The 11,881-nt window shown below is 41.5% G+C and overlaps 1 protein-coding gene across 1 annotated transcript in view; it reads left to right on the forward strand.

Moving 5' to 3' along the window:
• The window catches only part of LOC130380302 (rho-related GTP-binding protein RhoA-D), a 14,222-nt gene continuing 2,341 nt past the window's right edge, over nt 1–11,881 (forward strand). Inside the window, exons 1-4 of the mRNA XM_056587473.1 lie at nt 1–196; nt 4,535–4,690; nt 10,363–10,483; nt 11,124–11,254. Of these exons, the coding sequence (XP_056443448.1) occupies nt 4,535–4,690; nt 10,363–10,483; nt 11,124–11,254 (408 nt within the window). The 5' untranslated portion in view covers nt 1–196. The remainder of the gene's footprint in view (nt 197–4,534; nt 4,691–10,362; nt 10,484–11,123; nt 11,255–11,881) is intronic.

An 11,881-nucleotide genomic window follows, 5' to 3' on the forward strand; every position in this document is an offset into this window, starting at 1 on the left:
CAAGCTCAAGCTCAAGACTCTCAAATGTTCCCGCAGATTATGGGCGGGTCTTCTCCGTGCTGCCAGTCAGCTTCCTTCCTCTTTGGCTACAGCTAGTATTAGCTCCTACAACGTGATTAGAGCTGCAATAAGGAGGCTAACAGCGTAGGAGTGGCAAGTCCAGAGTTCACGGGAATTTGAAAAACATATAATAAAGGTAAGGATCTCTCACTTGGGTCGATAACCTTCCCGCGTGTCGCCTTATATTCCAGTTTACTTAACAAGTTGCGGGGATAAAAGTAGTAGCTAGGTGTTGGCTGGAGAGGGGTTGAAGCGTCGCTGCTCCTCGACAGATTTCCGTGTTAAAACTTGTAATGTTCGCATGTCTCGCGCAAACGTTCGCGTGTCTCGCGCAATTCCCAGCGAGCGCTGCGCGACATGTTGTATGATTTTGCGGAAAAGTATCAAGAACTATTCACAGGTTCCTCCATCAGACCGAGATACAGTGTCGCTTGCATTCCGACAATGTACACGTTTTTCATCTAATAATCAAGTAACGTTAGGTGTTTTGTGACCATTCCTGTTTGTTCCCCTGTTAAACCGAGGTATCGTCTTATAATACCTCGGTATCCCTTAACCAGGATCATACGGCGAATGTGTTGTTTGTTTGGAGACGCATTCTTTACGTGAACCTGTTAGGCCCGTTTTGGATCGATCATCCCTGAGGTTTCGACCAACCTGTCACTTTGAAATACGAGGAGAGGGAACATCACGGCTAAATCTACGTTTATTCGTGAATGTATCGTGCGGTATCCCTCAGAGTGATCACGTCATTCATTGTCTATCGGGTTTAACAGTTCTCTGTCCCGGGGACATTCCTTTCTCTCCCCCACCACACCCTTCCTTGTTCGGCTTCTCCACGACAAGCGATCAGCCTTCACGCCTCGTTGCGTGTTGTTGGAATGTATGGCATAGTACCACCAAAACATCTGCCCAAAACGGTGTCCATGCCCACAACTTTCGGGTTTTACCACCCCATAAAGTATTTGTGAATGTTTTTGATTTTGCTGCTACTCCTCAACTCGACCACGCCTTCTTTTTCTACATTGTAGGCAAGGCAACTTTATTTATATAGCACCTTTCATACACGAGGCAGACTCGAGGTGCTTCACATAAAAACATCGTCATACAATATAATGAAATAATAAACGAAAAGAGAGAAATAACAAAAATGAAGGGCTAAAGAGGTCAAACAGTGCATTGTAGAACAAGTGCAAATTTTACACCATGCCCATAGTGACTGAGGCGATCACATGTGCATGAATCAAGATTGTTCTCGTGCCTCTGCCACTCCCCGTTCGTCTGGGTCTGGGCGCACTACGAGATGAGACGCACTGTATGGATGATGTCATTGTATCGGAACAGCTGAGTGCTAACCAAGCATTTCACACGTAGTGTGTGTTTGTGTTGGAACAAGTCTCCAATACTACGGAAACCAAATACAATGCGATCTGTTGAAATGATCTTCAGTCGTCTATTGATCTATTCAAAGAGTATCAAATCTGCATTTTCATCGTTCTATCGTGACTCGATGATCGGGGAGACACACACTGTTGCACTTAAGTTTCCTGGATGATGAATCTTTTTGTATCGGGTCACGATGCAAATCTCCCATAACAAATACACAGAGAATGTTTTCTTGCCATCCTTAGTCATGTTACTGTTGAGAGTTGAATGTGTGTCCATTTGTTTCGTGAAGCAGATTCAATTGAAAGAAAGGGAACTCCCCAAGTCCTATGTCGGCCTATACGTTTCAATCTGGTGCTGTGGTTTTCTGAACACCCAATCATTTCATGAATCAGTGTATGGAAAATAATCTAAAGTCAGAGGGTAATGACAACAAAGTGTAACACATGCAGTCTAAATCTGATTATTTTAGAACCACAAAATGAAAGGGAAAGATGCCTGCCACCAACACTTTTTCACTGGTTCCAAGACACTGAGTCATTAATATATTTTGGCGTTTCCCCAACAACTCGTGTGGACGGCTACGCCACAGGGACCGCCCTTGTATGTCATTTGCACAGATGGAACAGGCGATTTATTAAGTGTGTGTGTGTGTCTCTGCCTGTGTCTGTCGTCTAGCCTGTTTGGGTCCGTTGTGTAGCCTGTGTGTTAGCCGTGTTAATGTGGCATGCGTTTGTCTGTTGTGTGGCCTGGTTGTGTTGTCATAAAATGGATTGATAGTTAGATGAGAGGTTAAAAAAAGTTTAGATTGTTTTAATGATTATGTTGTTGAATCTGTCATGTCACTGAGTCTTCCTCTTGAAGTCACCCCTTGACTAATTCAATCACTTAATTATTTCTTACTTATGATGGAATATAAATCAGTTTTCTCGACTGTAATGCATCTCTCGCATTGATTTGACATTTGCTTCACATGCTCTGATTATCTCGTCTTCTAAATCTGCCTTTCCATCTCCCATTCTGTTGATATTTCCTCTCGGCTTCTCTTCTGCGAGCTAAGCTAAGCAACGTGATGAATCGGTCCGGGGAGTCTCCCTGGCTCTGCCCTACTTCAGATTTCTGGCTTCTCTGTTTTGGTTGGCTGCTTCCCCCTCCTTGATATATCTACACCGGTCAGCAGCTGCAAATCTTTCTAAGACAACAGGAAAGAGCAGCCCCATCCCTGGAGAACTTCCAACTGAAGGAATAAGGTTGGGTCAGTGAGGACTTTTTCCTCGTCGTTCAGTTGGGTTTCACGTTATCTTCAGGCACCATTTCACTGTCTGATTGTGCCACGTTGTTATCCAGGTTCAAGTGCATCATTATGTACCAATGGGAAGGAAAACTGTGCTGTTAAAGATTCTAATTTCACTTTTTGAAAGACCACATATTAAGACATATCTGGCAAATAGCGTAAATAAATTGTGTGTGTCTTTGTGTGTGAGAGACATTCTTCAAGTCCCATATCGCTGAATTTGCCCTCGGGATGATGGTTTGTGGTTTCCTTGTGACCTTTCAATGAACCTTTTTTACTGAGAATTATCACAGGGTTAGCTGCTGTGACTAATCTGAAATAACCAATGTAGTTTAGTTTATATTCTGCTTCCCCTATTATCTTTTGAGTCATGTGGTCATTTGTTCTCCAATCAGGTTTTCAACCTGCTACAAATGGATATGCTTCACATTTGAAAGTCATCTCCCCAAGAAGGCTGTTTGTATGCCCTCTCACAGTCGGGCTGCCTTTTAAATAGTGCCTCAGACAGATCAGCCATTAACATGTAAATGGATTCAGTGTTTAATATGAAGTAATTGTTATTTGCTTCTTTTAAAATGTCCATCGACCCTTCATCCCTTGTGTCAAAAGGTGACCCGATCCACTTGGAAGTGATTTTGTTAGGGCAATGAAAATACATAAATTGTCAGTTAATGACATTTTTCTTTTTTACCTGTACCTATATAAATATTCAACAGAATAGATTATTGTGTTACTAGGGTGTGTCAAATACTTCTCTGCTTGCTGGGAGTTTTGATACGTGGTTGATACGGACATCCTTTAAACTTCCTACCATGATATTTCCACCACAGGCACAATTGGCTAACATTAGCCCTGATTAATGTCTGATCAGTAGGAGTTCACCAAGTCCTGCCTTAGAGAAAGAGAGTGTGTGTGTGTGTGTGTATTAGGCAAGCGGAGGAATGAGAACTTTGTCCTTTACTTAACAGCACGTGGTGCGGGCAAATATTATGCAAGACAGTGTGTGCGTTACATAAATTGCGTTGCATTGTTTCCATCTCCTTGGGGGAATAAACTCTTTCCATGCTTTCTCAGAATGTTTTTTTGGTCCGTCGTATAAAATGGGATACAGTCGAGTGGGGATGGGGAAGTCTGTAATCTACTGGGCTTTTACATTGAAACAGAAGAACAACCAACTAGTTCTCGTTCTTCTAAGCTTTAAAGGGTGTATTTTATGTATTGCTTGTCCAATGCTATCAAAGTGAACAGGTGGATCTCTCCAGAAATCATGAAACCAACCTGGTCTGATTTAGAGGTTGGCTGTGTGTGCGCTTGTGAAGTTATAAAGTAATGTAATTTACCCTAGCTCGAGATTGTATTATATTTGAGAAATGGTCTATTTGTACTACAATTTTGTTTGCTTGAAGTAGGGAATTCAAGGATACAAATACACTTAAAATAACAAACCAAAAAATTGTCATTGAACAACAAGTGTGAATGTGAAGGAGGACTATAGTGAATTAGCGATTCAACAACAGACTTCTCTTTGATAAAGCAAACTTGGGCCATGGGGACAGTTCCGGCAAGTCATGATGAGGTATTTGTGTGTTTCCTTTTGAGATGTCTTGCAAACGTGGTCAGCGATACGCACACATATCTAGATAAATGAGGAAAGAAATTGAAATCAGAAATTGTTTTCTAGAAGGGTTATATTTTAATTTGTGTTTTGGTGTTTAAATAAAATGTATCCCTTAAAAAGGTGATACACCAGGAAACGTAACCGTTTTACTCATTTTTGTTTTTATTTATTTTCAGATGGCAGCCATCAGGAAAAAGTTGGTGATTGTGGGGGACGGAGCGTGTGGTAAGACCTGTCTGCTCATCGTCTTCAGTAAGGACCAGTTCCCTGAGGTCTACGTCCCCACAGTGTTTGAGAACTACATTGCAGACATCGAGGTGGACTGCAAACAGGTAATTCCATGCCTGGTTCTGTTGTTTCCCGAGTTGTGCCTCTGACAAGACTTTTATTCAGACCAATTGGTCCTTTTTTACTTTCCCCCTACAATTGAGTGTAATGGGCCTGGCTGCTTCTCCTAACAATGGGCAACATAGTTGCGGGTTCATAGTTAAGGGGAAAATTAAAAAAAAATGCTTGTTTGTCAACAACGGAGAATGGCCGTAGATCAGTAGCAATGAAAACGCCAATAAACTTGGTTATGGCATTTTCATTTCTGAATTCCCAGACAGGGGTTGTTGAAATAGTGTCGTGAGCTGGGTTTGCACAGTTCGTTTTATTTCCACAGTAACAGTGATAGTAACACCTGGAATGGTGCCTTTACAAATGCGTGTGCTAGGGATGTGCATTTCTGGCAAAAATACTATTCGATATTCGCTGAGAAGTATTCGAATAATATTCAATCAAGAACCCCCCACGCACGCACGCACCTCCGATACACGCACACACAATGACACTGCTTTTATGATTTTATGTGATTTTAATCAAGCTGTTTATTTCAACAACTGCGCCATCAACATTCAACATAAAAATTATTTCAACGTGGGCTTTGGCAGATAGACCTACATGTGCCAAACGGATCGCTATTTATTTATTTATTTTACTGAACAGCTTGCATGACGGTGAACTATACACGTCAAAAAAGTAACTTCACACGGTGTGTCTTTTTACAATTTATTTGTTACCAGCATTCGTAGTGTTGATCAGCAGAGAAATAGTCTGCCAAAGACGTTGACGTTGCTTAGCAACCGAGGACGCTATTCACCACCGGAAGTTGTCAACGGAGCGTTCAACAGCATTGAGAAGAGCCGTGTAATAAATAACGATAGTCATATTCCTCATCCTCATCGTCATCCGCTTATCCGGGGTCGGGTCGCAGGGGGAGCAGCTCAAGCAGTAGTCATATTCATTATACGATATTCTACGTGACTCTGACTATTCGACGATCGTTGCCCATAGGGTGTGCATGTTAAAGTGCTGTACGTAGACACGGAGAGCCCTCTCCATAGCCGGAGAGCATCCAATATTTATAACTATCCATCGAAGCCATGGACCTATTGGTTGACGCAACAGAGACGGCAAAGGCTGTGATTGGTCCTCTAACAAATTCATTTCCGGAATCACGACTCCGGTTTGACTTTGCACCTTAATTACTTTGTACATTGTTTACTTTGCACCTTAAGGGCCAATAAAGCACAAAATAAGATTGATAAGCTTTGGAAGTTTATTTACAACACTGCTTACATGGTTTGTAGTCAACATATAAGATAGATCGGGCGGCGAATTGCATTGCGTATCCGACATCCCAACGGAGAGCTGCTGAGAGGTCTCCGTAGTTATGGAGTCGGATTAGAGTCAGAGTAGTATACTTTGGCTAAACGGTCCGGGTGGAACTCCGACTTTAAGTTTTAAATACCGCATCGCAAAACATGCCTTTACATTCGCCATATTAACGCTATGTACGCCACATTTACGTACCGCGGTACACCTCTGTAACCGCACCGAAGTGCCTGTACCGTGACGGTTCGGTACAAATACGTGTACTAGGGATGCAAACAATTAATCGATTATCGATTAATTGTCGATAAGAGATTACTCGATTAAAATAAATTACTTGCAATTAATCGCTTTTTAACCCGTAATTCCCCAACCGTCCACGTGAGGGCGCACTTGACGCCAGACGTACTTGACGCACACGCGGGAACACAAGCGGGAACACAAGCAAAGCAGTGCCGTGTTCCAATACCCGTACTTCCATGAGTATACTTAAAGGAAGTATACTATCCGCACTGGCTACTACGTTAATTTTTCAGATGTGAGTGCTGTTCCAAATCGAGTACTCCGTGGTGCACTAACCGGAAATTACGATCACGACTGCCGCCGTGGCTCCTCCCCCGCAATAAACATCCCGCTTTGAACGGTGAACTATTTACGCCTAGCAGCTATAAAAAGCTATAAAAACTATAAAAACTACAAAATGACTATTAATGCAGGCTATGGGGAAAATGCGCCGACTTTGGCTCAGCCTGGCTCCGCCTCTTCTGCTACGTAGCTAAGAAGGCTGCCGTTGAGTACGGGGAGTGTCCTTCGATCCACACTTCACGATTAGCCCGTTTTGAGTACGGCATCCGGGTCCTTGAAGTATACTTATTTTCGCCGGATCTGAATTGGAGTACTGCGTACTCAAATTTTGGCTAGTAAGTACAGACAGTACGGGTATTGGAACACGGCAGGACAAGACAAACGAAAAGCGGGACACTGACACGATGAAGAGGGCAAAACGGAGTGCAGTATGGAGCCACTTTAAGTTGGTTAATGACGACAAAAACGCCAAATGCACAATATGTGGAAGTATTTTAAAGTACAACAACTAAACGACTTCATTGAATTACCACCTAAATGTGTCACATTCAGAAGGAAATTCAGCTTCTCAGAAGAATTGCCGCTTATCAATTAATCGATCATCGATCGATAAGATGAAACAACTATCGATCAATGAATTACTCGATAATTTGCATCCCTAACGTGTACCGTTACACCCCTAATTAAATGTAATAGTAAAAATAATATAATGTTGTTCGATCTAGGGCTGCAACAACGAATCGATAAAATCGATAAAAATCGATTACTAAAAGCGTTTTGGTCATCGATTCGTTGAGTCGCGCGATTAATACGTCTCTCGTAGGCGAGGCACTGTTTACAGCCAGCCGCCAACAGGTGGGGTTCATGGTTCATGCACGCCCACAGCGAGCTTTAGTGTGCGCGACCACAGCTTGTATTTTGGTCATATCTTAAAACTGGACTGTAGGCCTATATAAAAGTGTTGTACCTTCACTGTCTTTGGGTTAAAAAAACTCCTTCAACTCAGTATCCGTCTAGTCCAACCAAAAACAAGTCAGCTGCTGCTGCTACAGACGGTGTGCAGACGGGCTCGGAGTCGGCACTGCGTACATCAACAGTCATTCAAAGCAGCGGTAAATCACACAACCGGACAACCCGTCAGTTAAAAATAGTAATCCACTTTTTAAATCCATGTTAAAATCGGCAGGATATAGAGCTAGTTAGCTTAAAGAAAAGTAGCAAACAGTGTCAAATGTGATGTGTTCAGGTTGGCTCAGTATGATGTGTTCAAATGCAACACAAAAAAAAAAAAAAATCAGATTTTGGAGAAAACTTGTTTTCCCAGCAATATAAAATAGATAGTAAAGATGGAATTATGACCTGTTTAACATCCTATCTTGAGCTACGATCATCTTAGCAGCAATTAAAGCAATAATACAAGTTCTATTTCAACAAAATAATAGAAAAGTATTAATAGTGGAATCAATAAAGACAAAGTAGTCTCAAATGGTATCAATATCAAAATTAATGATCTCCTGTCATCTGAGAGAAATTAAGATGATTTGATTTATTTCTAACCGTTAGTATTTACCTGTTAAAGATCTTATCGGTTAACCATGGACTTCCCTTATATACTGTATATAAATGTATATCATACATTGTATGTTTTGTTGTGTTATCCCAGTTATGTTTTTTTATTTTATCATTTAATATTACTTTTAATAGTTCCGGGACGTTGGAGCAATAACCTGGTGTTTTTACACTTCAGCCTGAACTGTGAATTTGAAGTAATGTTCAGTTTTTGAATGAAGATGCGGCAATAACAAATGTTTCCTGTTTTATCAGATTCATCGATTAATCGAAAAAATTAATTGACCGATTATTTGATTATTAAAATAATCGTTAGTTGCAGCCCTAGTTCGATCACATTAAAGGAAGAAATGACATAGGAGGAGAGAACAGTTTGGCTATAACAAAAGACTACAACAGCAAACAGGATATTTTTTTCCTTTTCCTATCCCCCTGCCTTTGTCAAAACACCCACAGACCAAATAAGTATCTGGGAATCCCCAGACCTTGAAACACGTGCAGAAAGAAAACGGGAAGCATATCATTTGAAGGATAGCTGGAAGAAGTGGATTGATGGAGAAAGAGAGGAAATTGAGTGTTCAATATTGTGTTGTACAAGAGCCAAATTTTGTTTGTAAGGGAACCACAGGTCCCAAGCCAACAGGAAATTTCATGTCACTAGTTTCCTGCACACGGATAAACTCTACCCCTCTCTCCCTCCCAACCCCCTCATCATGAGCTGTACCTCACTTCCTGTTCCTGTTTTCTGTACTATGCTGCAGAGATTCAGGTCAGCTCGCTGCACCGCAGAATCTTTCGCCATTTATGCAGGTCTAACCAACCACATCTCTAGGACTTCATTATGAGAAATTGATTTGAGAACTGTGTAATTAAGCTTTTCAGAGAGTAAAACTAGTTTGTTTTCTGAGAGCACCCAGGATATTGGTATGTAAGTAACTGGTGTATTCATGATTGGCTCGGCTGTATTGTGAACTTTTTTGTCCTTTTTGCTCAAATCGGGTCCTCTCTCTGAACATTAGCCATTCTTCTGATTCTAAAAGCTCTGAGTGGTTCTCATGGTTCTCCTTCGTGTTGGCAGTTACAGTGAGGCCAACGAACACAAGTAGGCAGATTGTTTTGTGTATCAAAAAAATGTCTAAAAACAAATTGCAGAGAAACGAACTGCAATTTGTCTCTTGGAGGGGAGCGTCACAGAGACACTCGCTGGTAATACAATGCCAGCACCACTAACAAGATCTACAGTAGGCTAGTTTAGCCCAATCCTACTGTGCCACGGTCTTGATTTTAATCTTCTCAGATTTGGCACAGCCCACTTCAGGTTAGGCCCACAAGCAGGTCTAACGTAAACTATGGACTTGTTTAGGGATGGGGATCGAAACCTGGTTCTATCAAGGACCCGGTTCCACTTTTTTCAAAACCCGAAAATCATTAACGTTTGGGCTTATCGATACCACTATCGAACCCTGTCGTTCATTTATTATTATTTTTTGTCCCGTAACGTAATGTGTCCCTCGAGCCGCGTCACGGCATTTAAATCACTGCAGCGTGTCCACCAATGTTTTTGAATGGAATTGTAAGCAAACAGGTATTACAAGTAAAACAAGTGAAGTCTGGCAGAATTACATATTTAATTTAAAATACAATTATTTATTTCCTAAAAATTATCCTCATCACTAATATCGTGTCGTATTTCCACCAATTAATAGAAAAGTATTGATGGTGGTATCGATAAAGACTAAAAAAAGAGTATCGAAAATGGTATCGATATCAATAAATATTAATGATCCCCATCCCTAGACTTGTTGGCTTGTCCGGTAATGTTGAAGCTGACTGCAGTCAATGATAAAATGGGGTGTGTTGCTCAGAATGCTATCAAACGTTAGTCCCCATGAGGGTAGTCCAAACACACCCACAAGCTATTCAGATTTTTTCCACCAGGTTAAATGCAAAACAGTTTTACAGAACCAGTGTAGAGGTTGTAAATAGATGCTAGAAGTGGTAACGGAAGTGATGGGGAAGTCCTCAGCAGCTCTGACTATGTTTCTGGGTACAATGCTAACTGGAGGAGAACTGGATTATTCCAAATCCGGCTTCTCCGTTTCTTTACAAAGTGGTTTGCTATTCTCCCCTCGTTCAATCTCCCTCCCTATTTTTAATCATCAATTGAAAATGTATTTTCTTCCCATTTCTTTCTTAGGTGGAGCTTGCGTTATGGGACACAGCAGGCCAAGAGGACTATGACCGGCTGAGGCCCCTCTCCTACCCTGACACTGATGTTATCCTCATGTGCTTCTCCATCGATAGTCCCGACAGTTTAGGTAAGACTTTGTCCTTTTGGATGTTTCTATATAATGGCATATTGGGTCACTGGCAAAAAGTGCCTATTTGAATGGAAAGTCAAAATTCTAATGTGCAGAGCAGAAAATCTAATTTGTATTAGCCTTTGTGATCTGATGGCACCACCCAGGTTTTAAGACCTTGTTTAACGTTGTGCAGTCTTCGCTCAAGGAAACCTATATTTTTTATCAAACTGGCGAGTTAGGAATTCTATTACACCGAAGAAATAGTCACAATGATTTGAAGACTGTAAGGGGAAAACAAACCTACATAATTAACCAACTACATTTCCTGAAGTCTTTAGGCACTGGGTTTTTCCTGTCAGATCCGCCGAAAGATCTTAACCCCCCTGGGGACCGCTGTGCCCAGGGCACTTCCCCACAGCCTTCAGACAAGGCCACGCAAGACTAACCCTAACCCTAGAACTCCAGCTCCATCGCTACATGTCATCTTCTTACGGCTAATGGGCCAGCCCAGACTGACATCCTCAATCGTTCAATGTCCTTCTCTGATGGAGTTGAGCAGGCGGTCGGAGCTCTCCTTCTAGGACAGAACTGTAAACTTCTGCCAAGGCTGTGAGTGGATCGGCATGAGAACTTTGTTTCCCTTATTGGCTTGCAGAAAACATACCCGAAAAATGGACGCCTGAAGTGAAGCATTTCTGCCCCAATGTCCCAATCATCCTGGTCGGCAACAAGAAAGACTTGAGGAACGATGACCACACACGCAGAGAGCTGGCCAAGATGAAGCAGGTGTGTATCTCTGTTGAAGAAGCTGGTCAAAACAATCAGCATTGTCATAAGGTCTCAAACCCAGAGATTAAAGCTAATGAGACATTCTTAACAATCGATACGGCTGCCAAAAAACAATGTCTAAATATAGCCGTCACATTGTTCCTGTCCCACTACAGCGTGTGAACGTGACCCACCCTTCTCATGCCAAATGTTCCTATCACCTGACTAATTCAAGATGTTTCATGCGTAAACAAAATGTACAATGTACAATGCACCAACCGCAAATAGTGGATCCCACAAAAGTAGCGAAGGAAATTTGGACACGAGTGCAGTGTTGTGTAAAACTTGCAATGTAACAATTCAATATACCAGTGGTACAATTACTGTTCATCTTCGAAAGCAGCATGGTATTGAAAGGTCCAAATAATAAAAAGCAATATAAGCAGCCATGTGTGCTAGTCTCAACCCTTCACGGTGGACAGCAATGACTCAAGTAATAAGCAATTTAATGTCATTTTAAATATCTCAAATCATGGTTAACGGGGCTGAATAAAATATAATCTAACCTGAACTGAAATTGAATTTAACCACAGTGTATTGGATTGTTAGAAATGTTAGTCTATTGTCTTTGTATCTTGGAACATG

Source organism: Gadus chalcogrammus, chromosome 1, assembly GCF_026213295.1.
Source record: "Gadus chalcogrammus isolate NIFS_2021 chromosome 1, NIFS_Gcha_1.0, whole genome shotgun sequence".
Taxonomy (NCBI): Eukaryota; Metazoa; Chordata; class Actinopteri; order Gadiformes; family Gadidae; genus Gadus; species Gadus chalcogrammus.